General features: G+C 41.2%; 1 protein-coding gene across 1 annotated transcript in view; it reads left to right on the top strand.

Annotated features, from left to right (window-relative positions):
- The window catches only part of NOSTRIN (nitric oxide synthase trafficking), a 62990-nt gene extending 40609 nt beyond the window's left edge, over positions 1 to 22381 (top strand). The window contains exons 9-16 of the mRNA XM_012440630.2: positions 6260 to 6358; positions 6454 to 6579; positions 11147 to 11255; positions 12488 to 12576; positions 16236 to 16361; positions 17542 to 17656; positions 19072 to 19161; positions 22155 to 22381. Of these exons, the coding sequence (XP_012296053.1) occupies positions 6260 to 6358; positions 6454 to 6579; positions 11147 to 11255; positions 12488 to 12576; positions 16236 to 16361; positions 17542 to 17656; positions 19072 to 19161; positions 22155 to 22291 (891 nt within the window). The 3' untranslated portion in view covers positions 22292 to 22381. The remainder of the gene's footprint in view (positions 1 to 6259; positions 6359 to 6453; positions 6580 to 11146; positions 11256 to 12487; positions 12577 to 16235; positions 16362 to 17541; positions 17657 to 19071; positions 19162 to 22154) is intronic.
- Positions 22382 to 25968: the final 3587 nt, after the last annotated feature.

Below are 25968 nucleotides of genomic sequence, written 5' to 3'. Positions count from 1 at the left end.
GCTGAGATCACACCACTACACTCCAGCCTGGGCAACAGAGCAAGATTCCATCTCAAAACAAAATCTTTAAAGTAGGCATGATTGGAGAAAGCCACGATCTAATGCCCAGCATGGAATAAGTGCTTGGTGCTCACTGCTCCTCTTTTAGGCTGTGCTAAGCGCGTTTGTGTGCTTCTGTTTTGTATTCATTATGACATTATTAGGAAGGTACTTATTTTATTCTGCATTTACAATTGAGGCTGGAAACATAAAGACCCTGAGATGGTTTCAAGATTTAGCCTGGACCTCTGCGCTATGCTCCTGCCCCAGTGAAGCCTGGGAGAGCAGAGGCTATATGGCAAGCGGAAACCGAAGGGCTGCATTTACATCTCTTGCAGTTCAACCACTCAGGGTAGAATAGATGAAGAGTTAGAGACGAAAGGGGAAATTAAAGGAGAGATGAAAACTTGGGTCAAAGAGAGGAAGAAATGAGAAAAAATTTCTTAATTTACACTTTTGAACATAAGCTCCTGGTACTCTCCTTGCTTATGCTGGATAGGTTTTAGATGAAGGCAATGAGAAAAGGTCAGGGATTTAAATTCTAACTTTATTCATTTGAAATCTGGCTCTGCAGCCGGAGCTCTGATCTTGCCTCACCTCACCTCATCACTTCTTAATGAAGCCCTGGTCTTTCCACCGAGGCCAGCTTCCTTGGATTGCCCTGTTAGGAGATGGGAGAGACATTTCTGCTTCCACTCCATCTTCCATGTACCCACCCTTCAAGGGCTATGAGAAAAATATTTTATCTCAGTATCTCCATCCTCCTCACTCTTCTACCTACATCACAGCAATGGGAGATAAATGGGTTCTACCTGGTATAGCTGATAACTAGCTTTCCTTCAACATATGTTAGGGAAGGCTATGATTATCTTCATTATCAGAAGCTCTTCTAGGCCTCTCCTTCCTCTCAGTTTCCTATCCTCCTGTTAAGATCCTTCTATACCTTTCTCCTCCAACCACCACTCCCCCTTCTCAGCATTCCCAGTGTTTATACTGAAGCATCGTGGAAATTATCTTCTTTTCTTACAGTCTTCCTGATGGTAACAAGGTATACATTCATGTACATTTCAAAAGGCATCTTTCAACTTCAGCTTTAGTTTTTTTCTTTTCTCTTTTTGAATCCAAGTCACATGGAATATCTACTCAAGTCACGATCTCCTTGAGGAAGAGCATTTTCTTTCTCCCCTCCTGTATCCTGGATTTTTGCTACTGCTATGCTGGAGGCCACCAGCGTTTCACTCCCTCTCCTTTTTAGTTCATACTGCTTCTCTTACCCCACCTTCCTGTGAGCTCTATCCTGGCTCCTGAGAGCCAGCTCAAGCCCATTAGACACAACTTGATATGACTTCCGTCAAGTGCCTTTGCTTCACCTGAACCCTCAATAATGACCCCCTTTTTGGTATATCCTGGGCTTGTATATACTCAGTCTATCCCAGCAGGTCATTGACTCACATATTACTCTGTGTATGCCGTATTTTGTGTATGTTTATGATACTCAAGAGTCAAATATTAGATTCATGAAGAATGAAGACATATATAACAATAACAGTCTGAATTGACTCAAAGAGGAATTTTATTATAAGTGTGAGAGATGGAAATGGGACAGTTAACGTCTCTCAGTTTCATTTTTTCTCCATTCCTTCACCATTCTTCTGTAAAAATTGAACATAAGAATTCATTTCAGGGTCCTATGAAGTGTCCTCTTATTCCTTTTTACCCTACAGGTTGCATTTACAAATTCTTTCAGAGAACATGCATTAAACTACATTCAAGGCAGTGTACTAGATACTATGAGAAATACTATAAAGTCTTAAGTGTGACTGTAAGTAATGAAACCAATTCCAAAATCCAATGTCAAAATTAGTCTTATTATTTCACAACCATATTATGTTCTAGCCACATCCTCCCTTCCAAGAAGAAATAATTCAGATGATAGAAATAATCTATATTTTTAACAAAAATAGCCATACTACCAAGAATTACAAAGAATCAAATGCTTCGTACTAAAGTACTTACTCAAGGAATTATTTTAAAAAGCCACTTGCAATATGTGTCAAGAGCCTTAAAAATATTCCCTTTCTCAACCAGTGTTCCTCCTCTAAACCCCAGAACACAGAAAATGATTCGAGTGGCTGTTTTCTCAGCTCTCCCAAGGATGGCACTTGAGTAGTCCCACTCTAGATGCAGACAAATGACAACTCGTTACATACAATGGACGCCTCAGGACAGTAGGGATTCATTCTTTCCTAGGACTCTGTTGAAAAAGGTAGTTTTCTTTCTACAAATCTGTCTTGAGGAAGTAGTTGACAAACCAGACCCAGATTTCTATTTGAAACACGTTAAAAGTAAAAGGCAGGAAACATCCCAAATGTCCAACATTAAAGGGATGACTAGATGGATCACCACACGCCTGCAAAATGGATGATTACGAAATAATTCAAGTGGTATTTTCAGAGACTAATGGCACTGGAAACTGTTCACATACATGTATAGTTAAGTGGAAAAAACGGAATTTTAAATTTGAATAGTTTGATAGATAACTAGAAGAGAAAATCATACATAGACACATACCTAGACTGAAACATATCAATATGTTAATAGCAGTCACCTCTGGGTGGAAGAATTATGATTTTAAACTGTATGTTTTGTGGGCCGTTGTGGACCTAAGACAATGTCTCCAAGCACCTGGGGTGCTTGTTAAAAGTCAGATTCCTGAGCGCCTCCCTAGACCTGGGAGCCTCTAAATCAATCAGAACCTCTGAATGATTTAGAAAGAGGGGTCTAGGCATTCTAAAGTTTGAGAGTTTCTGCTCTAGAAAGAGAATATTTCTTTTATCAGTTCTATGACAGCCATTGAAATGAAAACAAAACCCCTTTGAGCCCTTCCTGTAGCACCAGACCAAAGGCCAGGACAGCAGGAGCTGAAGGGAATGAATGAAGAACACAAATTGTCACGATGGCTGCGGCCCAGACAGGCTCTAAATCTGCTGAAATCTGAATCTTTCTTGATAACTCCTTGACCACACTTTCTTCATATGTACTATTGTGGAACCTTAAGAGGACAGTTTGAGGTCTTCCAGAGTATCTTGCTTCTCTGCCACCTATTTTATATTAAAAGAACAAGATAATAGAAAGTAACAAGTCATGAAATGAGATATGTATCTCTCCTTTGCACAGTGGAATTTATTTCCTCCTCTTTTCATGAGCAAACATAGATCATTTTAATGATTTCCCTGAAATGTAATTAAAATCTGTTAAGCATTACCGTGTCACTAAGGACACTGGTTATTCTAGTCTCAGATTGATGCCAGTGGTTCAGCCCCTGTCAAAGTAAAGAAACACCTGCCCTCTAGGGATGCAATGTGTTCTAAAAGCTGGCTTTTATTTTCTCTTGTCTTTTGCTCATAGGCTAAAACAAAAGAGCTGGTTTCTATATCTTTTTCTATAGGGTAAGGACTTCTTTTTGAAGATTGTCACATAGGAGATCCAAACAACTGAGCAGAATTTGTTTTACATATTTGTTACAAGGCATATCAATTCTGCCCTTGAATAAGCAAAACATTTGATAGGCTGTTCCGTGTCTTTAATCCTTTATCTGGGAGAAAGGGCAGCTGGCCACATTCAAATGACTGGTGCCTACAATTTTGTGAAAGCCTCAGGAGACTGCCAGCATAAACAAATGCATTTGACTCCCATTGACATATGAAAATCGTGCAGCTTCAAAGGCAACTAAGATTGCCACGGGGGCACAGCTCCAGGCTTCTGATCCAAATGTCAGGACACTTGCACAAAATCTAAAGCTGCATGTGATTGGCATAGATGTTCATAGTTACTGCCTGAGCCTTTTACTACTTTCATTTACAAGTGGTGTTCAAATGACTATATACCAAAAAACAAAATGTGGTATACACATACCATGGAATATTGTTCACCCAAAAAGGAAGGGAATTCTGGTACATGCTACAACACGGATGAACCTTGCAGACATTATGCTAAGTGACATAAGCCAGATGGAAAAGAACAAATAGTGTATGATTCCTCTTGTAGGAGGTACCAAGAGGAGTTAAATTCACAGAGACAGAAAGTAGAATGGTGATTGCTAGGGGATGCAGGGAGTGGGAAATGAGAAGTTGTTGTTTCATGGGTACAGTTTACTTTTGCAAGATGAAAAAAGTTCTAGAGATGAATTGTGGTGATGGTTGAACAATCACATGAATGCAGTTAATGACACTGAAACGGATGCTTACAGTGGATAAAATGGCATGTCATATTATGGAAATTTTACCAAAATTAAAAGTATAAAGAAATTTTTTAGAATGTTAATCATCATATACCATAGATGAATTAACAACACAGGGATATAGAGGAATGCCATACTGGCTCAGGCCAATGGGTTCCTGTGGGCATGCCAAGAGGTGAGCAAGGAGAATCCAGTGATCTTTGTCTCTCTCCATTCTCACCTCCCTTGCATTGCCAAGGGCCTTGAGACATACCCATCTTTCTTCTTCCCTATGGTTATGTTACCCACCAATTTTGCCCAAAGCCCTGTTCATGAAAGATGATTGCTGGTGCTCTTTGTGGGATGGAGGAGTTGGGATGGTGGGTATGAGAGCAACTGAGCTGGCCTTCTCTGGATAAAAGGATGAGTGTCCAGGCTTTTTTTTTTTTTTGAGACAGAGTCTCACTCTGTCCCTCAGGCTGGGGTGCAATGGTGTGATCCCAGCTTACTACAACCTCCACCTCCTGGGTTCAAGCAATTCTCCTGCCTCAGTCTCCTGAGTAGCTGGGACTACAGGTGTGTGCCACCGCCCTGGCTAATTTTTGTATTTTTAGTAGAGATGGGGTTTTGCCATCTTGGCCAGGCTGGTCTCAAACTCTGGACGTCAGGTGATGTATCCACCTTGGCTTCCCAAAGTGCCGGGATTATAGGCATGAGCCACCGCGCCCAGCCAGGCCTTGTTTTTATTAAAAAAAAAAAAAAAAAGGTTGGAAAGAATTTTGTCTTAGACATCTGCAACCTCCATCAAAGCCCAAACTCCCCTGGGCACATACCCAGCAGCTTCATGCTGCCCCCACATAGCCTTGAAATCTCCCTGCATACTCCACCTGACTCAGCCTTCTATAACAATGCTTAGTTGCTAAACCTTTCTGCCCTCTCTAAAAACCACCAGTCAGCAACTCAATTAGCAGGGGTCTAATAACTAACATTTTCTAACTTTTTTTGTCTTTTTTTGAGAGAGTTTCACTCTTGTTGCCCAGCCTGGAGTCCAGTGGCATGATCTCGGCTCACTGCAACCTCTGCCTCTTGGGTTCAAGGGATTCTCCTGCTTTATCCTCCTGAGTAGCTGGGATTACAGGCACCTACCACCATGCCTGGCTAATTTTTGTATTTTTAGTAGAGATAGGGTTTTACCACGTTGGCTAGGCTGGTCTCAAACTCCTGACCTCAGGTGATCTGACTGCTTCAGCCTTCCAAAGTGCTGGGATTATAGGCGTGAGTCACCATGCCCGGCCTCTAAAATGTTAATAGCTAACAAAGCAAATGTGATTCCCCTGACTTTCTTATTTACCCTTCCTACCTAAAAAGTCATGAGTCTAGAAACTTCTGTCATCTCACAAAATAAAGAGGCTATGTTCCCACTTGTAAACAGTGGACTCTGACTCCCAGGCCTAATTTTAGATAGGATTATGAATTGGTCAGACTTTGGGGTTCTTCTCTTGTTAAATAATCTCCTTAAACAGAGAATTTGTGGCTTGTTATTCTCTTCTCTGAAGACTAGCAGAATGCCTTGTATGTACTATAAACAATTCTGAAACTATTGAGTGTCTAAATGCATTTCCAAGATATGGATATGGGCTTTTCTGGGCTTCACTCTCCTCTAGAATTCATGGATGTGTCTCAAATGCTTCCTTTTCTTCTTTTCTCCCCCTTCCTTGTGAACTTAGGTTAACCCACAGCATCCGCCTATATGCCTTTTGGGTCAGAAGAGCCTGGGGAAAGTGTGTGAGTTAAATCACTCTTAAAGGAAGGTAATAGGACAGATAACAAGACACATTCCTCTCCTGGAAATCTCCCTCCACTGTGGTTTGGATATGACATAGTCAAGAGGCTAATCATGAGAATTTCCTCAGTGTGTCTTCAGGTGTGTCAGTGGTTGATGAGTGACGTCTGTTTTACATAACAACTAGCTGATCATACCCTGATTTTCATTCTTTTCAGAGCATCCTGGAGCTGGAGAAGGAAAGAATTCAACTCTTATGCAATAACTTAAACCAGTACAGCCAACATATTTCTCTCTTTGGTCAAACCCTGACCACAGTGAGTAGAGACGATCTCTCCATTCTGGTGTGCCTGGTAAGAAGGGGCAGAAACCTTTCTTCGACAACCTTATTCTGCTCCCCTTGACATTGCAGTGCCATTCGCAGATTCACTGTGCCATCAGCAAGATAGATGTTGAAAAAGATATCCAGGCTCTAATGGAAGAAACTGCAACTTTATCTACAGAAAACAAATCTGAGTTCCTATTAACAGATTACTTTGTAAGTATGAAATGGCAAAAAAAAGAAAAAGTAACATTAATGGAGGATCTTAGGTACTGAGGGACTTACATTGAAAAAAATTGAAAGTAAATATTATGTTTTATAAATGAAAATGATTTCTCATAGCCCATATAAAAAATTTTAAAAAAACAAACAGCATTCTGGTTTATAAACTGGGCAATGGAAACATTTCTTTGGTATTCTCTAGAAGGAAAGAAAGGCGAGCAGGGTTTTAAACAGAATCTTCCTTATTCGGTCTTCTCTAAAAGTAGTGCTAGGCAGACATGTTTCAACGACCTATAATTAATCACTGTATATCACGTGGTGCTTAAATTGGTTGTCTGCACCAATTGCTATGTAACAAATTACCGCCCCCACCCCCACCAAAAACATGTATTATCTCATAGTTTATGTGGGTCAGGAATTCAGTTGTGGGTTAGCTGGGTGTCTCTGAGCTCCTCCCAAGGCTGCAATCAAGGTATTGGGCTGGGCTGCAGACATCTCCAGGCTCTTCCTGCATTAGACTCTGCCAAGCTGACTCACAGGGCTGTTGGCAGGCCTCCGGCCCTCGCTGCTGTTGGTTGGAGATATCATTTTCTTGCCATATGGGTCTCTCCCGTGTCTCAGCCTGCTCCCCGCAGAATGAGTGATCAAGACGGACAGAGCCAGATGCCCAAGAAATTATATTTTGTAAGCTAATCTCAGAAGTAACATCTCATCATATTCTATTTGCTAGAAGCAAGTCAGTAAGTGCAGCCCATACTTGAGGGTGGGTGTGAGGGGAGATCACCCAAAGGCATGGATTCCAGAAGGTAGGAGTCACTATCAGCACTTTTCCTGGTCCCTTCCCTTGAAAACCTTGGACCAGATTACTGGAGGCTTATTTCGAGGGCATTTGGGTGATTCTGCTGCCAGTGTTTTTGCTGAAAACTGGTCAGTGTCCCTGGTGAGAGCCCAAGCGTGTTGCCTCTTTGCTATCTTGGGGCAAATTATTTGTCCTTCTGGGTCAAGCCTCAAAGATTTTGGACTCTGCTCCCCTCTTGATATTCTTAATCGTAGTGTTCTAGGAGCTGATGATTAATTACCAAAATCTGCAGAAAGAACTCCTGATAGTATTTCCCTGGGTCCTCTGCCATATTTTATTCTGGATTTCAAGCTCCAGATTAGGGGTATCATTCTTCTCTGATATGGAGAACAAGCCCATTGGTCACGTCCTCCCTAGGATTAAAAGTACAGCCAAAGCTGACCTCCCTGGACCTCTGATCAGGCAACACGAGGTAAGGGTAGAAGGGAGAGGCGGTTAAATCAGGCACAGCAGTAAATCCTGACTGGCTTTCCCTTTCCCCACCATTCAGACAGCAACAAACGACCAGCTATTTTTTATTAAGTCTTTTCTTTGTCTATCCTGACAAAGGAGAAGTATACTAGCTATCAATGTCCATTCAACGCAGAAACAAGGTAGAAATGGGAGTGGAAATAATTTGATTCCATTGGGAAAGCGCTTGTTTTCTTCCAAATAATGTAGTTAGGGCCTGAGATGGAAAAATGTATAATAATATAAATCTACTATTTTCTTACAAAGAATAATAAAAATGCCCCCATCAAATAACCTGTCAATAAAATAATGGTTATTTTCCTGAAAATTTGACTAGCGTTCTACCAAAGTGTAAGTAGGCAGCCATGATGACTTCTCATTTATTGGCATGTTCAGGGAGATTTTTTGTTTCCATAAAACTTCACTGTGTCAGAACTCACAACCATGTATCTGTTGTCTAAGAGAAAGGACTGTGTCTCAAAATGAGTGAATAGTATTTTCCTGACATCTTTAAAACAAAGCAACCCAATGTCTGACTTTATAGTCATTGTTAGTAAGTGTAGGCTGGTTTTTATCCAGTGTTACAAAATTTACATGAACCAGGGTACAACAAACAGACCAATCTGAGTACAAAAATTGGAGGGCTGGTGACCTGGTGAAAATATTTGTAAGGTTACCATGAATACCATGTTCAAAAGATTGTATCTTTAATTTTATATGCCTCCTCCAGTGCTGACCTTCTTCGTAACAAATCTTTAAAAGAGGACAAATTTAAGAGTTAAATGATGGCAAATACCCCATCCTGAAATTGACCCAGGAGTAATGTATCCCTGGAAATACATGTTTAAACAATAGATGTCCCAAAACAAACCAAGGGAAGCCTTGGACTAGTATGGAAGCTATGTTCTGACTTGCATGCCTTCAACGGCAAAGGGCTAACAGTTTTAGTTAGCCATCTAGCAGTTTAGTCAGAGTTTACTTGGGGGTGTGATGTCAGCTTGGGCCTCAGCTATGTGCTGACATGTGAAGGAATGGTAGAGAATTTGGGTGGGTCTTTTTTTTTTTTTTTGGCCGGAAGCATAGAATTTTAATTCAAAGGTTCTGAGTTCATCTCATGCCTCAGATGGCAAGTTTTTAAAACATACAAGTGCGCAGACAGGTGTGGGAGGTAGCTGGAACTATACAGTGCTTGCAACACTAGAGGTGTCTTCTGGCTGCTGTCAGGGGACTTGGAGGTAGGGAAGGCTTGGTGAGGGCCGTGGCTTGTGTCTGCAGCACAGCCTCCTGCAAAGGGGCTGCCCTGCCCCCCTGCACCTGTGGTGCCAGGCCATGCCCCCCAGGTGGGTCTTAAGAGGGAACACAAGCCAGGCACTGTGGCTCATGCCTGTAATCCCAGCACTTCAGGAGGCTGAGGTGGGTGGATCACCTGATTTCAGGAGTTAGATGCCAACCTGACCAACATGGCAAAACCCTGTCTCTACTAAAAATATAAAAATTAGCCGGGCGTGGTGGTGGGCGCCTGTAATCCCAGCTACTGTGGAAGCTGGGACATGAGAATAGCTGGAACCTGGGAGGCAGAGATTGCAGTGATCGCACCACTGCACTCAAGCCTGGTGACAGAGCAAGACACTGTCTCAAAAAAAAAAAAAAGAGGGAACACTAACTGTTTCAGCTTGGGCCTTCTTTTATATTTCTCTGTGTTACAGGTAAAATGAGGAAAATAAAACCAACCATTGAGTTGTAGGAGTTGCATGTAATAAATAATATAAAGAAACTTATTTATTTATTTAGAGATGGAGTCTCACTCTGTGGCCTAGGCTGAGTGCAGCGGCATGATGTCGGCTCACTGCAACCTCTGTCTCCTGGGTTTAAGTGATTCTTCTGCCCCAGCCTCCCAAGTAGCTGGGATTACACGTGCACACCACTATGCCTGGCTAATTTTTTGTATTTTTAGTAGACACAGGATTTCACCATGTTGGCTAGGCTGGTCTCAAACCTTTGACCTCAAGTGATCCACTCACCTCGGCCTCCCAAAGTACTGGGATTACAGATGGGAACCACCACACCTGGCCTAGAATATAAAGAAAGTTTTGTAATGTACAATGCCAAATATATAAAAAATATTTTTGTCTGTATATATTTTTATAGAGGCTATTCCTTTTGCTCTAAATCTTCACACTTCTTGTTTGTGAAGTTCTATCTAAAGGTAATCTCTCAGTCGGGATCATAATTTTTCTCCTTCCTTATCAGAGAAGCCTGCATCCTTTCCTCCCATCTTGAATCATTAGTTCCCCTCTTTCTCCATGGGTTTCTGTTCCTCTGCCACACTCATGTTTAGCAACCTCCTCACTGCAACCCTACCATCCTATTCCTTTTTTTATTCAATTGTTGAAATAATGCATGTGAAAGCTCAGATATCATGAATGATTCCTCATACCCTATGTTATTAAATTCCTACTTCAGCCCTAAAATCTAGCCTCAAATCCCTGAACATTTTTTCTTCCACTATTTTTATGCTCATGCAACAGGTGTCTTTATTGTTCCTGATACATTTCCCACAGTCCTCCCTCTGTCCTTTGCTTCTGCCAGTTCTCCCACCTGGAGTGCCCTTTGCCATCTTTCCTTGACTGGACAGTTACGTTTTCTTGCCTCCTTAAAACTGTCAGCTGCCTCCACTCATGGTGTCTGTACCATTTGTGAATGCATGTGGTCTTGTATTGCTAGTTTCTTTAATGTTGTGCTTCAAGACCTAACTAAATAATAAACCCATTCTGGGCAGAGCATATGTGTTTTAGCTCACATATTCCCAGTTCTGCCAACACAGAACTCAGTAAAAATGTCTTCCACTCCTGAGGCAGTCACAGCCCGAAGCACATACATGCTATTACATTTGGGCCATTAAACGACCCTAACTTGAACAAAGGTAAATAAGGAAGCAGTAAGTATATAACAAATAGATTTACCAAGAAACTGAAACAACTATAGTAAGGGTTCATACTCAAAGAATAATTTGCTCTATTGAAAAGTACTTGGCTATGTGACTTACAAGTTATGAACAGGAAGATATTTTCTTATTAATCAGGTCTAAAACAGGTAGAACAATGTGTGTAAAACTAAAGATTATCCTGCTTAATGTTTTTTTTTTCTTTTATAAAGTTAAAATTAAATGCAGCCAGTGAAAGTGTCAGTATGGACAGGAAAAGCAACTTTTACTTCCTCCCCCTTGTTAGACATCCTTCTTTTTTCCTAAAGGAAGAAGATCTTAACAATGCAATGGATAAAGGGAGACGAAAGTCTTTAATAAAACCAAAATTATTGAGACTGCAGAGAGACATTGAAAAAGCCTCAAAAGACAAGGAAGGTGTGTAACTGTCTCTTCGAATGGCCAGAAAAGGGACTATATTATGCTCAGAAGTTTCATTTAGAGTTAGGATTAATTGCTTTTGCTATTTGGCAGGGGTCATCTCATTTAAACAACCATATATCAAACCTAAATTGTGTGAATAAAAAAATATAAAAAAGAAGAAAAGAGAAAGCCAAAAAATAAAAGAAAAAAGGAAAATCACATTTTGGTCTATTTATGAAACCTATATAAGTATTATACTACTATTTTTAGAAATGTAGCATTTTCACTGTGTTTCTGAAATTGGCTAGAATGAGAGATGATGTGTTTGGTTTAAAACATGGTAAATCTCCTGTGCACAAGAGTTTTGGAGGTTTTTTTTGGGTTGTTTCTTTTGACTTTTGAAATAATGTAAAAATCACTCAAATTAAATTCTGTATTTAGAAATTAGGGATGTTAGAATGTGAAGCAGCTCTAAAGCAACACGGATGACAAAAATGACTCCACACTTGTGATTCTAATGTCTACACAGTAGCTTGTTTTATATGGACTACAGTAACTCATTGTAGTGGAATACTGGAGAGCAAATTCAAGATAAAAAATATTTAGTGATGTGAATACCATAATGAAGAAGAAGCCAACACGGTGTAAATGTTAGCAATTGCTAGAATGGGTTGACTTAAAGATTCAAAATCTCATCTGGAAAAATAACAGTCCAGATGCTTTAAGCAGCAGCATTTCTCAAATTTCATTAAATGAAGAGAAAGATAAAGGAACAAATTTATTAAGAACTACCTGCAGAGACTCCCTCAGCCATTTAAGAAATCCTGCCGGTGGCTGGTGCAGTGGCTTATGCCTATAATCCCAACACTTTGGGAAGCCAAGGTGGATGGATCACGAAGTCAGGTGTTAGAGACCAGCCTGGCCAACATGGTGAAACTGCATCTCTACTAAAAATACAAAAATTAGCTGGATGTGGTGGCACATGCCTGTAATCTCAGCTACTCAGGAGGCTGAGGGAGGAGAATTGCTTGAACCTAGAAGGCAGAGGTTGCAGCGAGCTGAGATCGTGCCACTGCACTCCAGCCTGGGCAACAGAGCAAGACTCCATCTAAAAAAAGAAAAGAAAAAAGAAAGAAATCCCAGTGGTTTCACTTCTAGATTCAGGCCCCCTTTGAAAGTGACTGACTCCCAGCTATGTCCCACTAGGATAGTGTGAAAGATGACTGAGAACATGATTTCATTTTCAGGCCTGGAACGAATGCTTAATACGTACTCCAGCAACTCCTCCTTCTCCGATGCAAAGAGCCAGAAAGACACAGCAGCGTTAATGGATGAGGTAAATGTTTGCAGAGAGCAGTTCCCTAGATTTAGTGATGAAAGTTATTTTTAGAATACTTGTTTCTGGTCCACTTGGCTTTGTTTGCCTTTCCTTTCTCATGACACAGAAAAATCTAGTGGGAGAGCTCATAGGGTCAGCTTCATAAGTCACTTGAGGGATCTGGAAAAATCCAACTACCTAGAAATGTTTGCTTTGGTGTCCTCGGAAAAGAATTGTGTCTAAAATAGTATTCTCCAAAACAGAGTCATTCTTTAAGGGCCTAGAAACCATGTGCACTTTAACCCAGTTTAGAAAAGTGAGTGACAGGAAACACAGGGTCTGCATTCAGAAAGGCCTGTATTTAGATTTAGCTCTGCTGTTTACAGGGACCTGGGGCAACTTTAGTTTTCTCACCTGCAAAATGGTGATATTGGTATCTACCTCATGGGGCTTTTGAGAGGGTGAAATATTATTTAGTAAATGCTACCACAGTGCTCACAGGAGGAGCTCAAAAACTAGTCATTTTTATAAAGATGATATTTTCCATTCATCCCTCTGCTGATGTCAGGGTTACTGGAGAATAACAAGAGAGAGGGAAGACGTTGCTGCACAGAGGGAAGAGGGCAGTCTGGGGTGTGAGGCAAAAGCTTCTTGGGAAACCAGGAGCAACTTTGGAGGCCAGGTTCTTTGAGGGTGGGAATTGGGGTGGAGAGATGGTAGAAGAGGCAGGTGTAAGGCCGGTTGCCTCGCCGGGAGCTCGGACGCACACCCTCCCCACTTCTTTTTCAAAAGCTCAGACAAGCCCAGACGAGCCAGGGCAAACTCAGACATGCTCAGGCATGTTCCCTTCTCCCATGCTCACACAGCCTGGCCTTCCCTTAAAGAACCCAGTATGCAAACAAGGTCTTGTAACCCTAGCCTCTTGCCAACCAATAGCAGTCAAGCCTTATTGACCAATAGCAGTTGAGTCTTAACAACCAATAGCAGCTGAGTCTTTCCAGCCAATAGCAGCCGAGTCTTAACAACCAATAGCAGCCAAGTAATTCCAACCAACAACAAGCCAAGTCCTAGATAAAGGCTTGTAACTTACCCAATAGCAGTCCTCCTCTCCCACAACCAATCGAGCTCCTTCACTCCCTATAAAACCCCACGTCTGAGAGGAGTCCATGCGACTTCTCCGGCCCCTCCTGTCGGACCGCAGAACCTCACCCAGGAGCCTGAATAAACCCTTCGCATTGGATCTTCTTGTGCTGGCCTCAGTTTCTTCCCTTTAAACTCGGAGAGAACAAACCTTACAGCAGGGAGGTGGGCCTCCTGGCCTTTGTGCTGAGTGTGTGAACTCTAGCCCCATAGACATTTGTGGGGATGGATGGACATTTTGGCCACTTCAGAGGAACTCACATGAAAGGGATAGTTAACAAAAAGCTGATGATTTTACACAGGAATAAAAATGAACAGATATATAGCACCAGGGTGCAACATATGGGTTTCTTCTGCTGTGATTAGAGATCAGGAGTGGACTGGGGTTAATATGAGAATCATTCGAAGAGATAAATTTCTTAGCAATTTTTTTTTTGAGATGGAGTTTTGCTCATTGCCCAGGCTGGAGTGCAATGGCATGATCTCAGCTTTCCACAACCTCGGCTTCCTGGGTTCAAGCGATTCTCCTGCCTCAGCCTCCTGAGTAGCTGGGATTACAGGCACATGCCACCACACCCTATATTTTTAGTAGAGACGGGATTTCTCCATGTTGGTCAGGCTGGTCTCGAACTCCCAACCTCAGGTGATGTGCCTGCCTCGGCCTCCCAGAACACTGGGATTACAGGCATGAGTCACCACGCCTGACCTTTAGCAGTGTTTTGAAGGATAAAGGAATCTGGGCATTTTCTTTTCCTTGCTTATAGCCTAACTCTCTTGTGAATGTAGGTACCTGATAATTGTTCCCAGATTGGCAATTTTAATAGTTTGTTGGTGAAAGAAGACAGATGCAGTGAGGTACCTCTGACCTAGTTTTTAAAAAGGCTTTCTTGAGTGGGGTGCTGTTGCAGAAACAAGCCTAACACTTCTGTGAAAAGAAGGGCCTGCATTGTGTGCACTGGGGAACAGAGGTCTAACACACCTGCAATGATGTGTGGCTGCAATCTTTATGAAATTATAAAGCAGACTGTAGGACATTTTCTGTGACCATACAAACTGTTTAGTTAACTAATTCAGTGCAAACAATATTTGCCAAAATAAAGTCATAAAGAGCATTTCATGAGGCCATTGGGTTATACATTTATTCCTTTGGCTGTCCTTGAGCAGAATTTTGTCATTGTCATTACCAGCACACATGTATTAGGATCATCTGGGTCCTCTCACATGAAGCACAGAGTGGAGGACACAAGGAGGGAGAGCATCTGACCCTGGAACTTCCAGCATTTATGATCTGGTGAAGGAGCAACTATGAACCTTTAAGTGATGAATGCCAAATATCCGCATGATTTCATTGCACACGCTCTGCAGCTGGGTAGACAGACACTAGTGATACTGGTAGATTTTGGGTTACCCAGGGAAGGTTTCTTAGATGAGGAAACTTTTTTATTTAAATTATTCCTTATTTTATTGTATCTTGGTCCTTGAAGTGCCATATTTACATCAAGAATGTTCACAAGCAATGTCACAGGAGAAATTGTTGAGAAAACTGGAGGAACTTAGATTAAATACTGTCTTTAGATACTAGAAAGAGGGCCACATAGAAGAGGAGCTAGATGTGCTCTATGATACTATCAAGTGAAGGTCTAATGGTGGAAGGCACGGGGGAGCTTTCAGTTTTGTCTTAGGTAAGCCTGCCCCACAATGCAGTGGATTGCTCCAATGATTAAAGACCTTCTCCACCAATTGGACGTCTTCTGTCCATGGTTGTGACACCCTGGCAGGGGTATTAGCGTTAGGAATTCCCATGCTGGAGGTGTGGGGGAGAGAGGAATAATGGTGAGGAGGAGGCTGGATAAACAGGACCTTTCCAATGCTTAGATTCTGTTATGTGATTCACACTGGCTGAACCCAGCCTGACAAGTTAATTATAAAGTTTCTAGTTCAAGGTCAAATTAAGAACAGACAGAGACTAGGAGTGTATCTTTAGCTTGACTTATTATTTTTATATCCAAGTACTGTCGAATATTATTCCCAGTTTCCAGAAGTGTTCCTGTAAACTTTCTGGGTAATGTAAGACCTCACCCTCTCAAACAACGAACGAAGCTCACATTCAAATTCATTTGATTCTATTGATGTTAATTCAATTCTGTTCACAATACTGAGCACTGATGGCTTACCTTCTTCACAGACCACCAAAAATCTACCTTCTACAATCAACACTTATTCCCTTTCTCATCCCTCAGCAGAATATTGAGTAAAAGCTCTTCATTGCCATAAAATACTAATATATTACCAAGGTTTCCTGTTTACCCCCAGAGTACAGACTTAGACACACTCAACAACTAAAACCTTCCTCGAGACTGCTTAAAGGGTTTTCTCCCCCATTTTTTTTCTCTTTGGCATTTTCCATGAATATCTGTATGAGTTAAATGTATACTCTTCTAACCTCTTTGTTATTTTGAAAGTTATTCTGATATTCCTATCCAGTTGTGCCTCATTTCCTAGAAATTTGCTCACATGGCCAAATGATGTATCCACAGAACAATTTGAAACTAGACCTATTGGAAGCGAACTCCTACAAACTGTCATCAACGTTAGCAGAACTTGAGCAAAGACCTCAACCCAGCCATCCTTGTAGTAACTCCATCTTCAGGTGGAGGGAAAAGGTAACATTCAAGAGACTGGATGTGATTTCTTGATTGGGCCTGCTGGGTGGAGTGGCTTAAAGTAGCATCAGGGGGAAAAAAAGCTGTTAGAAATTCTATGTGACGTTAGTATTCATATACCTAATAAGATAAAAATGTTTTTATTTCTTTTGAGCACAAACAAAAGCTAGACACAACCGAATACATCCTGTGTATGCTAAACTACTATGAAGAGCTAAAAAACACTTTCAATTTCTTTTTACTCATGATACCTGAATTTTATCCTTTGAATGTGCTTTTACAGTAAAATTTCTATTAAACTTAATTTTAATATTCATACAGACCTATAAGATTCTGTGGTATGTATTAGTCTCATCTGTTTAACATGGTGCCTAATGCAGGTAATGTATCAGTAGAGCTCTGAAATTCACGTACACGTATTTTCCCAGTACTGCACTCTTCAGGAGTGGATGAGCAGGTGAACATACATGGTAGCTATTGCTTATGGCTGTTTTTGTTACTGATCAGAAGGGGGTGCTGTAATCATCTTGTGATGAAGGGACAGTTTTCTAAGAGGCTCAAGATCTTGAAAACAGTCTCAGTCATTTAAAGGGTTGTGATCATTTCACTTGCATTAAGCTAACTAAACTTGTATTTGTAAAAGTAACGCTATGAATGTTACTATCTGACCTAGACACATAGGTTAGAATTGGAAACACAGGCTATAAAGTATAGTAACTGTGTAATTCTGAAAATATTAAGGCTTCAGCTCAAAACTGAAACACAGTAGAGCTTAGAAATCTACTGATATTTTATACCCTCAATTTAAAACTTTCCAGTCCAGGCACAGTGGCTCATGCCTGTAATCCCAGTACTTTGGGAGGCTGAGGCAGTGGATCACCTGAGGTCAGGAGTTTCGGATCACCCTGGCCAACATGGTGAAACCCTGTCTACTAAAAATTCAAAAATTAGCCGGGCATGGTGGCAGGCACCTGTAATCCAAGCTACTGGGGAGGCTGAGGCAGGAAAATCACTTGAACCCAGGAGGTGGAGGTTGCAGTGAGCCAAGATCATGCCACAGCACTCCAGCCTGGGCAACAGGGTGAGACTCTGTCTAAAAAACAGCTACAGAAGAGTTAATTTTCATGAATGTTTATGATAATCATGTTGTAAAATATGACTTTTTATACTATTTGAACAGGAGCATACTCATAGCTATGTGAAAATATCTCGGCCTTTTTTGATGAAGAGATTAGAGAATATTGTGAGCAAGGCATCTTCTGGTGGGCAGAGCAATCCAAGTTCTTCAGCTCCAGGTAATCCCATGCCCAGAATCATTTGGCCTGGGTCCTACTGACAGGGCATGTTGCTATATTTAAATTTTATTTTCAGAACCACTTTCACCTGTATTTGTTTAAGGAAATTTATATTTCCATCGGGACTGATTAATTTGTTAGACTCTGTAGCTTTATGTAAAAATGGGAAGAAGTTAAGAAGAATAGAAGTTTGGGAAAGTATTTTATAATATGAGAAGTTGCGGCAGATATCAGATGACTGGCATCTACCTTATTCAAATGGCCTGTTATTTGCCATCCACATAATCACACCTAAATCATTTTGAGGAGTTTTGCAGCTCTGTCTCCATAGCCTCCTCCAAACTCCCATGAGAAGCCTGTCCTCTCTGCGAGACACACGGTGATCCAGGTTGTTTGCCAAGGCTTGGACTCATGGCCTACAAACCCGTTAGCAGCCATCTGACTTCAGTCATTTGTGCACTGACACACCACACTGCTCTTCATCTTTCGGCACACACACGTGTCACTGTCCCTGAATGTTCAAATATAATTACCATGATCTTGACTATCAAATTTTAAAAATAGAAATTGGTTTAAAAAAAAGAATTTCAGGCCGGGCGCGGTGGCTCAAGCCTGTAATCCCAGCACTTTGGGAGGCCGAGGCGGGTGGATCACGAGGTCAAGAGATCGAGACCATCCTGGTCAACATTGTGAAACCCCGTCTCTACTAATACAAAAAAATTAGCTGGGCATGGTGGCGCGTGCCTGTAATCCCAGCTACTCAGGAGGCTGAGGCAGGAGAATTGCCTGAACCCAGGAGGCGGAGGTTGCGGTGAGCCGAGATCGCGCCATTGCACTCCAGCCTGGGTAACAAGAGCGAAACTCCGTCTCAAAAAAAAAAAAAAAAAAAAAGAATTTCAGTAAAACCAGGACATTATGGTTCACATGAAAAATTAAGGGATCACTGTTGCATTGTTTGCAAAATAGTTCCATACACAGCTAGGGATGATGATAATATGCACGTGCTCCAAGTATCCCCTATTTATACCTGAATGGCAAAACTGGTGAATGTTTTCCAAAATATGCATGCAACCACCACACCTATTATCTAAGTGTTGCCAACTAAGCTCACGTGGGAAAAGATATTGGCATCTTCATTACTATTATCACACAATAATGTTTTTCTCTAGACTTATGATTTCCTGTATTATGATACAGTTTTCGGTTACATAACATATGTAGTCCATACATATAGAAAGTACATCATAAATGGTTATTGAATCAAGGAACAAACATTATGCAAAATTACGAACTTTCCTTTTGAGAAAAATTTAATATATTGAAACTCTGCACCACACTGTTAAATAACCAGAGCTTCAGCTCATATTCATTTGCCTGCCAACACAGCATAGTAATTACAGCTTAATCTATTTCAGCCCCTGGTGTGGCACAGATCAGCAGCAGACTTTGCAAGGCCTTATATTCTTTTCAAGCCAGACAAGATGATGAGCTGAATTTGGAAAAGGGTAAGAATCTTTCTCAAATATCAAATATTTTAATTGCCTTCCCATATTGAGATTCTTAACATGAATAAAACCCTGTCTTAGTGTGGCAGCCTTAAGAGTTACTACCATGTCAAATCAGTTCAGGTTTATAATAACCCTTCTTGAAAGATAAGCACATCTAAAATGAAAGCTCACAAAACGATAGTAGCTAACACATTCTGTTTACTATGTGCCAGACATTGTTGCAGGCCTATTGTCCAATTTAACATTCATAAAACCCTTAGAGGGTTTTATTGCTATTTATTCCCATTTCATAGCAGAGGAGACTGACACACAGAAAGGTTAAGTGCTTTGGCTAATGTCACAGGCTGTGGCAGCGCAGGATTTGAACTTGGAAAGGTAGTCATGCTCCTAATCACACTGCATACTGGGGTAGAATGTCAGTAATGGAAGGTGATTAGATCTGTGTCCCACCTTTTTATTTTTTAGAAGCTAGACATGCAGGAATGTGAAGTGACTTCCTCTTTCGACTTAGTGTAAGCGCAAATTCTAGAACCTGGGTCAGCTGACTCCCAGCTTAGTACTGGTCTCACTTACTTCTCAGGAAAGCTTTTTACAGCTAGTCTAAGGAGTAAGACCCCCTTCTTGACTGGCCGCGGTGGCTCATGCCTGTAATCGAAGCACTTTGGGAGGCCAAGACAGGCGGATCATGAGGTCAAGAGATCAAGACCACCCTGGTCAACATGGTGAAACCTCGTCTCTACTAAAAATACAAAAATTAGCCAGGCGTGGTGGCACGTGCTTGTAGTCCCAGCTACTTGTGAGGCTGAGGCAGAAGAATCACTTGAACCCAGGAGGTGTAGGTTGCAGTGAGCCAAGATTGCACCACTGTACTCCAGCCTGGGTGACAGAGTGAGACTCCATCTCAAAAAAAGAGTAAGACCCCCCATCTTTGTGTCACAGATTTTTACTTAACATAGAAAGATATTATGTAGTGGGTTTATGATATAAACCACAACATTATTATTATTATTATTATTTTTTTTGAGACGGAGTTTCACTCTTGTTACCCAGGCTGGAGTGCAATGGCGCGATCTCGGCTCACCACAACCTCTGCCTCCTGGGTTCAGGCAATTCTCCTGCCTCAGCCTCCTGAGTAGCTGGGACTACAGGCATGCGCCACCATGCCCAGCTAATTTTTTGTATTTTTAGTAGAGACGGGGTTTCACCATGTTGACCAGGATGGTCTCGATCTCTTGACCTTGTGATCCACCCGCCTCGGCCTCCCAAAGTGCTGGGATTACAGGCGTGAGCCACCGCGCCCGGCCAAACCACAACATTATTAAAGAAGAAAGTCTCCAGCTTCAACCTTCTTTATGTGTCCAGTTAGAAACCACGTTTGGATGTTAGTGCTAAGGCAGAGATCTGGAAACAGAAGGCTTAGAGAGAAAGAGTAATGTTGTGGGAGAAAGCATATTATCCATGACCAGGACATGGCTCCCAGAGCCAGTGGAAAATCAAGATACATTTTGTAGCCAGACAACAGGGACACCGTATATTGGCCATTGTTTATTAGGTGTTTCCTTTGCAGCGTTTGCCAGTCATATGTCTCCAGGCAATTACTTTTCTTCCTATGTGAATAAAAGACATACTTCCCAGATGCCACCATGGATGCTATATTTGAGTTACATCGTTCACAATAAATTGATTATCTTGTTTTCAGTTCTCTGTTGGTTGCAAAGCCTATTTATACTTTATATTCTAAGTATTTCTTTAAATAAAACACAACATTGGAGGCATAGGGAAGCAGGCAATACAATTTGAAATCATTTATTTGAATTCTTGTTAATAGATTATGTCAATTTACTGACCCGAGAGAACCCATTAGAGGGAGAACTTAGACTGAGAATGATCTCCTTTAAGAATAGTGATTTATGACCAAGAAAAGGTAGAAAAGGAGTTGACAGTCTCCTTTGTCTTAGAAAGAAAATTGCTGAGGAAAAGAATGAAAGGAAGACTGAAAAATTACCTCGGAATGACACCAAAGAAAAAGTAGCTCTTGGATCCTGAAGGGAGCAGATGTCTCTACTTTCATGACAAGAGCCCTGTTTTCTGTCCAATTCTTTATGGAATTCTCTTCATTTGAATCATTGCTTTAAAAAATATTGTCTCCAAATTGATGTACTAAGGTTGTCTAAGTTGTGGAATGGGGAGTTACATTTCTGTGCAAAGCTGTGAGTTAAAATTTTGGACTCTGAAATCAGGAATAATGCAGAGGCATTGTCTTGATCTTATGAAATGACTGTTGGTGAGACACACTTATAGCAGTCAACACACCAAACTACCATAAACACCAACAGGTGAAACCCTCAAAGTACAGACACCCAGAAAGAGTTTGGTGACGATCTATCAGCTACAAAGTGAGCCAGGCAGCATAAGGATATATGACCCAACGTGATCTTTTTTTTTTTTTCTTTTTTGAGACAGAGTCTCGCTCTGTTACCCAGGCTGGAGTACAGTCGTGTGATCTTGGCTCACTGCAACCTCCGCCTCCTGGGTTCAAGTGATTCTCCTGCCTCAGCCTTCTAAGTAGCTGGGACTATAGGCGTGTGCCAGCATCCCTGGCTAATTTTTGTATTTTTAGTAGAGACGGGGTTTTACCATGTTGGCCAAGCTGGTCTCAAACCTCCTGACCTCAAGTAATCTGCCAACCTCGGCCTCCCATAGTGCTGGGATTACAGGTATGAGCCACTGCGCCTGGCTGTGATCCTGTTTTTAAGCTTTACGATATATCTCAGTTGTTCATTATCTTACTCTTTTTAGTATTCTCTGGATTATGCCTGCTTTATACAGAGGTGTTCAACACATTTGGCTTAATCTGAATCAAGTGCAGAAAACAACAATACCAAGTAACTCCTTGAAGCAGAATCTCCTTAAAACTCTTATCAATTGGGCTGAGGCATGTGTTCACATTGCAGTGACCCATTTGTCTAACTAATGGTGTATTTTCACAGGTGACATTGTGATTATACATGAGAAAAAAGAAGAAGGATGGTGGTTTGGATCTTTGAATGGGAAAAAAGGCCATTTTCCTGCTGCTTATGTGGAGGAGTTACCTTCAAATGCTGGCAACACAGCTACAAAGGCATAAAATAAGACTGTGAACATACCACCTTCACACTCTGTAACTAACTATACAGTGTGGTGTAAATAAGAATAAACTGCTATTATCTTTACAAGTTTTTATTTTGAAATGGGTGGAGTTTTACCTGCATGTCATAGCACTTTGCACTCATGATTATTAGCTGGAAACAGTCAGATAAAAGATGGATGGGTGGAGAGAGAAAAGGAAGAGGCTCCGTGGTTCCTAGAGTTTTCAAATTCTAGGAGACCCTAGAGATGATCCAGGACAACCCGTGGTGTCACAGAAAGAGACTGAGTCCAAAGTGGGTTCAGCTGCTTGCCTGAAGTCACAGAGTTATCTGGTAGAATATAGCCATGGGGACTTAGATGTGTTTTTCCTCTGGATTTGGGTGGCAACAGAACACAGAAGGCCAATGAGGGGGTCAAGCAGAGCCTGGGAGATGAGGAACACAGATCCATTTCAAAAAGAGAAACAGGCAATTGAGAGCAACCCAAATTAGGGGATGATAGGATAAAAGATCCAAAGAGAGGGTGGTAGATAAAGGTCCAGCTCCTAGGCTGAGGGCCTCAGGGCAGAATGGGGTTTCATCCTGAGCCAATGATCTTCTGAGCCAGTTGCTTCTTATATACTCACTGACTACCACCAGAACTGCTCTTAGAGTTAGGTCAAGAGTGAGCCAGAGACGGCTGGGGATATGAGAACAAGAACAAAGTGGACGGGAAAGGGCTAGGAAGGAGATAGTGCCCCATTTTTCATGCCTCCTTGCCCATTTGGAAACCTCATTTACCAATTCAGGAACAAGGAATTCTGCAGTTTCCAACTAAGTCATTATGGAAGGAATACTCTAAGCAGCTTCCTAATGAAAGGACTTTAAATGATAGTGGGTTTCTAGTTTGAATGGAAAGTTCTGGAAACCAATCTTTACTATCAAAATGGAATAGTTAGGGTGAAGAAAATTTATGCTACTTCCTGAAATGCCCCATAATGAGCAAAGGTTGGGACTTAGAGAAGCTAGGCCCCAAAACTTCTTCCAAGGAGAGCAGTTTAGTGTGGCGAGAAATGCTACAGCAGCTTCTTTCAGAAAATGACCTAAGTTATCCTGGAGATCACACACTCCATTGATTGGAAGGTCATGGTATTGACGAAACTGCTGGGTATGTTTTTACTCTTGTGCCAAATAGGCTGTCATTTAGAACTTCAACAAAGGCATTAAAGGAGTAATTAAAATCCATCCCATTACTCTCCAGTCCCTGACCTCTTTTTAAAAAAAAAAAAACATCAAATTTTATACTTTCAAGAAGGAATTTTTCAAACTGAGGACTATATTTTGCAATAGTCTGTACCATTATATTCATATAGCAGGATATAAGTAACACAATAGATATTTACATACAGATACTAGAGCTGAAGGAACACAAGTAAAATTTGTTACGTGAGACATAACTTATAGCCCAGAACAGCTCAGAATTTTTAATGCCATCCTTAATGGTATCTTAATGAAGGCTTTCTGCAAGTGGAAAGTTGGCTGGATAACAGGCCATTAGACTATGAACAGAGATTTTAAATTTATATTTTCTTTTCATCTTACTTCTTTCCATTAAGCCTTGATGGCTAAAAAATTATGTAGCAATTGACTGCAGCCTACACCAGACCGTTTTCTATGGAGAAAATCGTGATAATGGTGGTTGGACCCTAAAACTCTTTGAAAGTAATTTTCAAAGAAAGAGATCCTTTTATCTTCATAAATCAGTTGTGTTTTATGAAAACATGTGTTTTGGAATGTTGCTGTAAATTATTTTTGCATCTGTGACATATAACTTTTAAGCTTCGAAGAAATACTATAAACTAGATAAAATACAAATATAAATGGATACAGTAGACTTGCTGAGTATCTTTTTAGTAGGGCAAGAACTTTCTGATCAGATAGATGGGGCTGGTACTCCAGAAAGATTTAGTGCATACTGTGGTGAACACTAATTATGGGCTGAAGTCTTCTTTATAGAATAATTTTAATGTTAGTGCTTTAAAACTATTAAATGGACTTTTATAATTATATTCCACTAAGTTTTGTATGTCAGGAAGATTTTAGCACTATTAACAACCTGAAATATATGCCATATTGAGCACATTAGTGTTACTCTATTTTATCTCCTTTCTTGTATAAGAAAAGCTGATACATCCATCATGCTATCAACCAGAAAGATTTACTAATTTCACTTTTTTGCATTTTTAATTACCCACAATAATTAATCTGCCTAATGACAAAAGGCATTGAAATCACTTAAAGTGCCTTATGATTCATCAAAAACATAATATTCAGTTTGAGGTAAATGTTATTGTATAGCATTATAATACTTTAACTGATTAGTAATTTGAGCACAGTTTAATTTTGTTCTTCCCCAAGATAAAACCCCTACCCTCCCAAAGCCTTGATGGCCTTGAGGGGTAATCAGCCTGGCTGGGAGAAAGAGAAGTGGGTTAGATCAAATAGCAGCACACCCTAGTGTTATCTGCAATCTCATATAGGAAGATGGGCTTGGGGTTACAGGGCATGAGAAGGTGGAACTCAGACTTGGACCAGAGAGTGGGGACACAGCGGAGAAGAGCCAAAACCTTTTGCAGAAAGAATGCAGCTAGCTGGATAGAGCTGAACATGATGGATTAGGGGAATGTCAAAGTTCCCAGGATGCTGTGATCCAGCATAGAAGGTCTGGATCCCTAGACTTTCTGCTGAGCAGCAATGGAGAGAGGAGTGAGAAAACCAGTGAGCTAGAGAATCCAGGTTGTGCTTATACAGATAGGAGGTCAGTTCTGGGAAACTAAGGGGAAGCATGGGTGCTTGAGATCAGGGAAATCCTGCTGAAGGGAGAGAGCCCTAGAGATACTAACTGGGTCAGGGGATCAGAAGAATAGGAGGAAAGTAGCTTTGCTCTGAGGTTGGAGTAAATGGTCGTACACAGAATTAGGGTGAAAACCTCTTTCTCAAAGAACTATGGAATTGGAGAAGCACAACTAGGAGGGGAAGCAAACTGAACTGGTTGTAGAAAAACCTTGGTTTTAAAACTCAGGACTAACAGAGGGGTCTGGGACAACAAAGGGAATCATACCAAGGAGACCTCAAAGCATGCCGGGTATATGGGGAAATTGGGTTTTCCTCACACGGGGCAAATGGAAATTGCTTTCTTCAGTGATTCTTCCAGTGTGGTGCCTGGACCAGCAGATTCCTCACACCAGAAGTAGTCTTGGCCAGGCATGGTGGCTCACGCCTTTAATACCAGCACTTTGGGAGGCCAAGGTGGGTGGATCACTTGAGGTCAGGAGTTCAAGACCAGCCTGGGCAACATGGCAAAAACTCGTCGCTACTGAAAATACAAAATTAGCCAAGCATGGTGGTGCTCGCTTGAAGCCTCCCAGCAACTCAGGAGGCTGAAGCACAAGAATGGCTTGAACCCGGGAGGCGGAGGTTGCAGTGAGCTGAGATGGCACCACTGTACTCCAGCCTAGGCAACAGGGCAAGACTCTGTCTCAATAAAAAAAGAAGTAGAGTCTTTGAACTGGATTTTGAAAGATGAATAGAAGTTACCATGTAGAGAGGTTGAAAAACAATAGATCTGCCATTTAAATACAATGAGTCCTCTTCCTCAAAGAGCCCTCAGTCTCTCTTCTTATAAGGAAGACAGAGC

The sequence above is a fragment of the Aotus nancymaae genome, unplaced genomic scaffold, assembly GCF_030222135.1.
Source record: "Aotus nancymaae isolate 86718 unplaced genomic scaffold, 86718_ANA_hifiasm-v0.15.2.pri h1tg000029l, whole genome shotgun sequence".
NCBI lineage: Eukaryota > Metazoa > Chordata > Mammalia > Primates > Aotidae > Aotus > Aotus nancymaae.
Note: the sequence above shows the minus strand (reverse complement) of the source record. Positions and strands in the feature narration are given on the sequence as shown.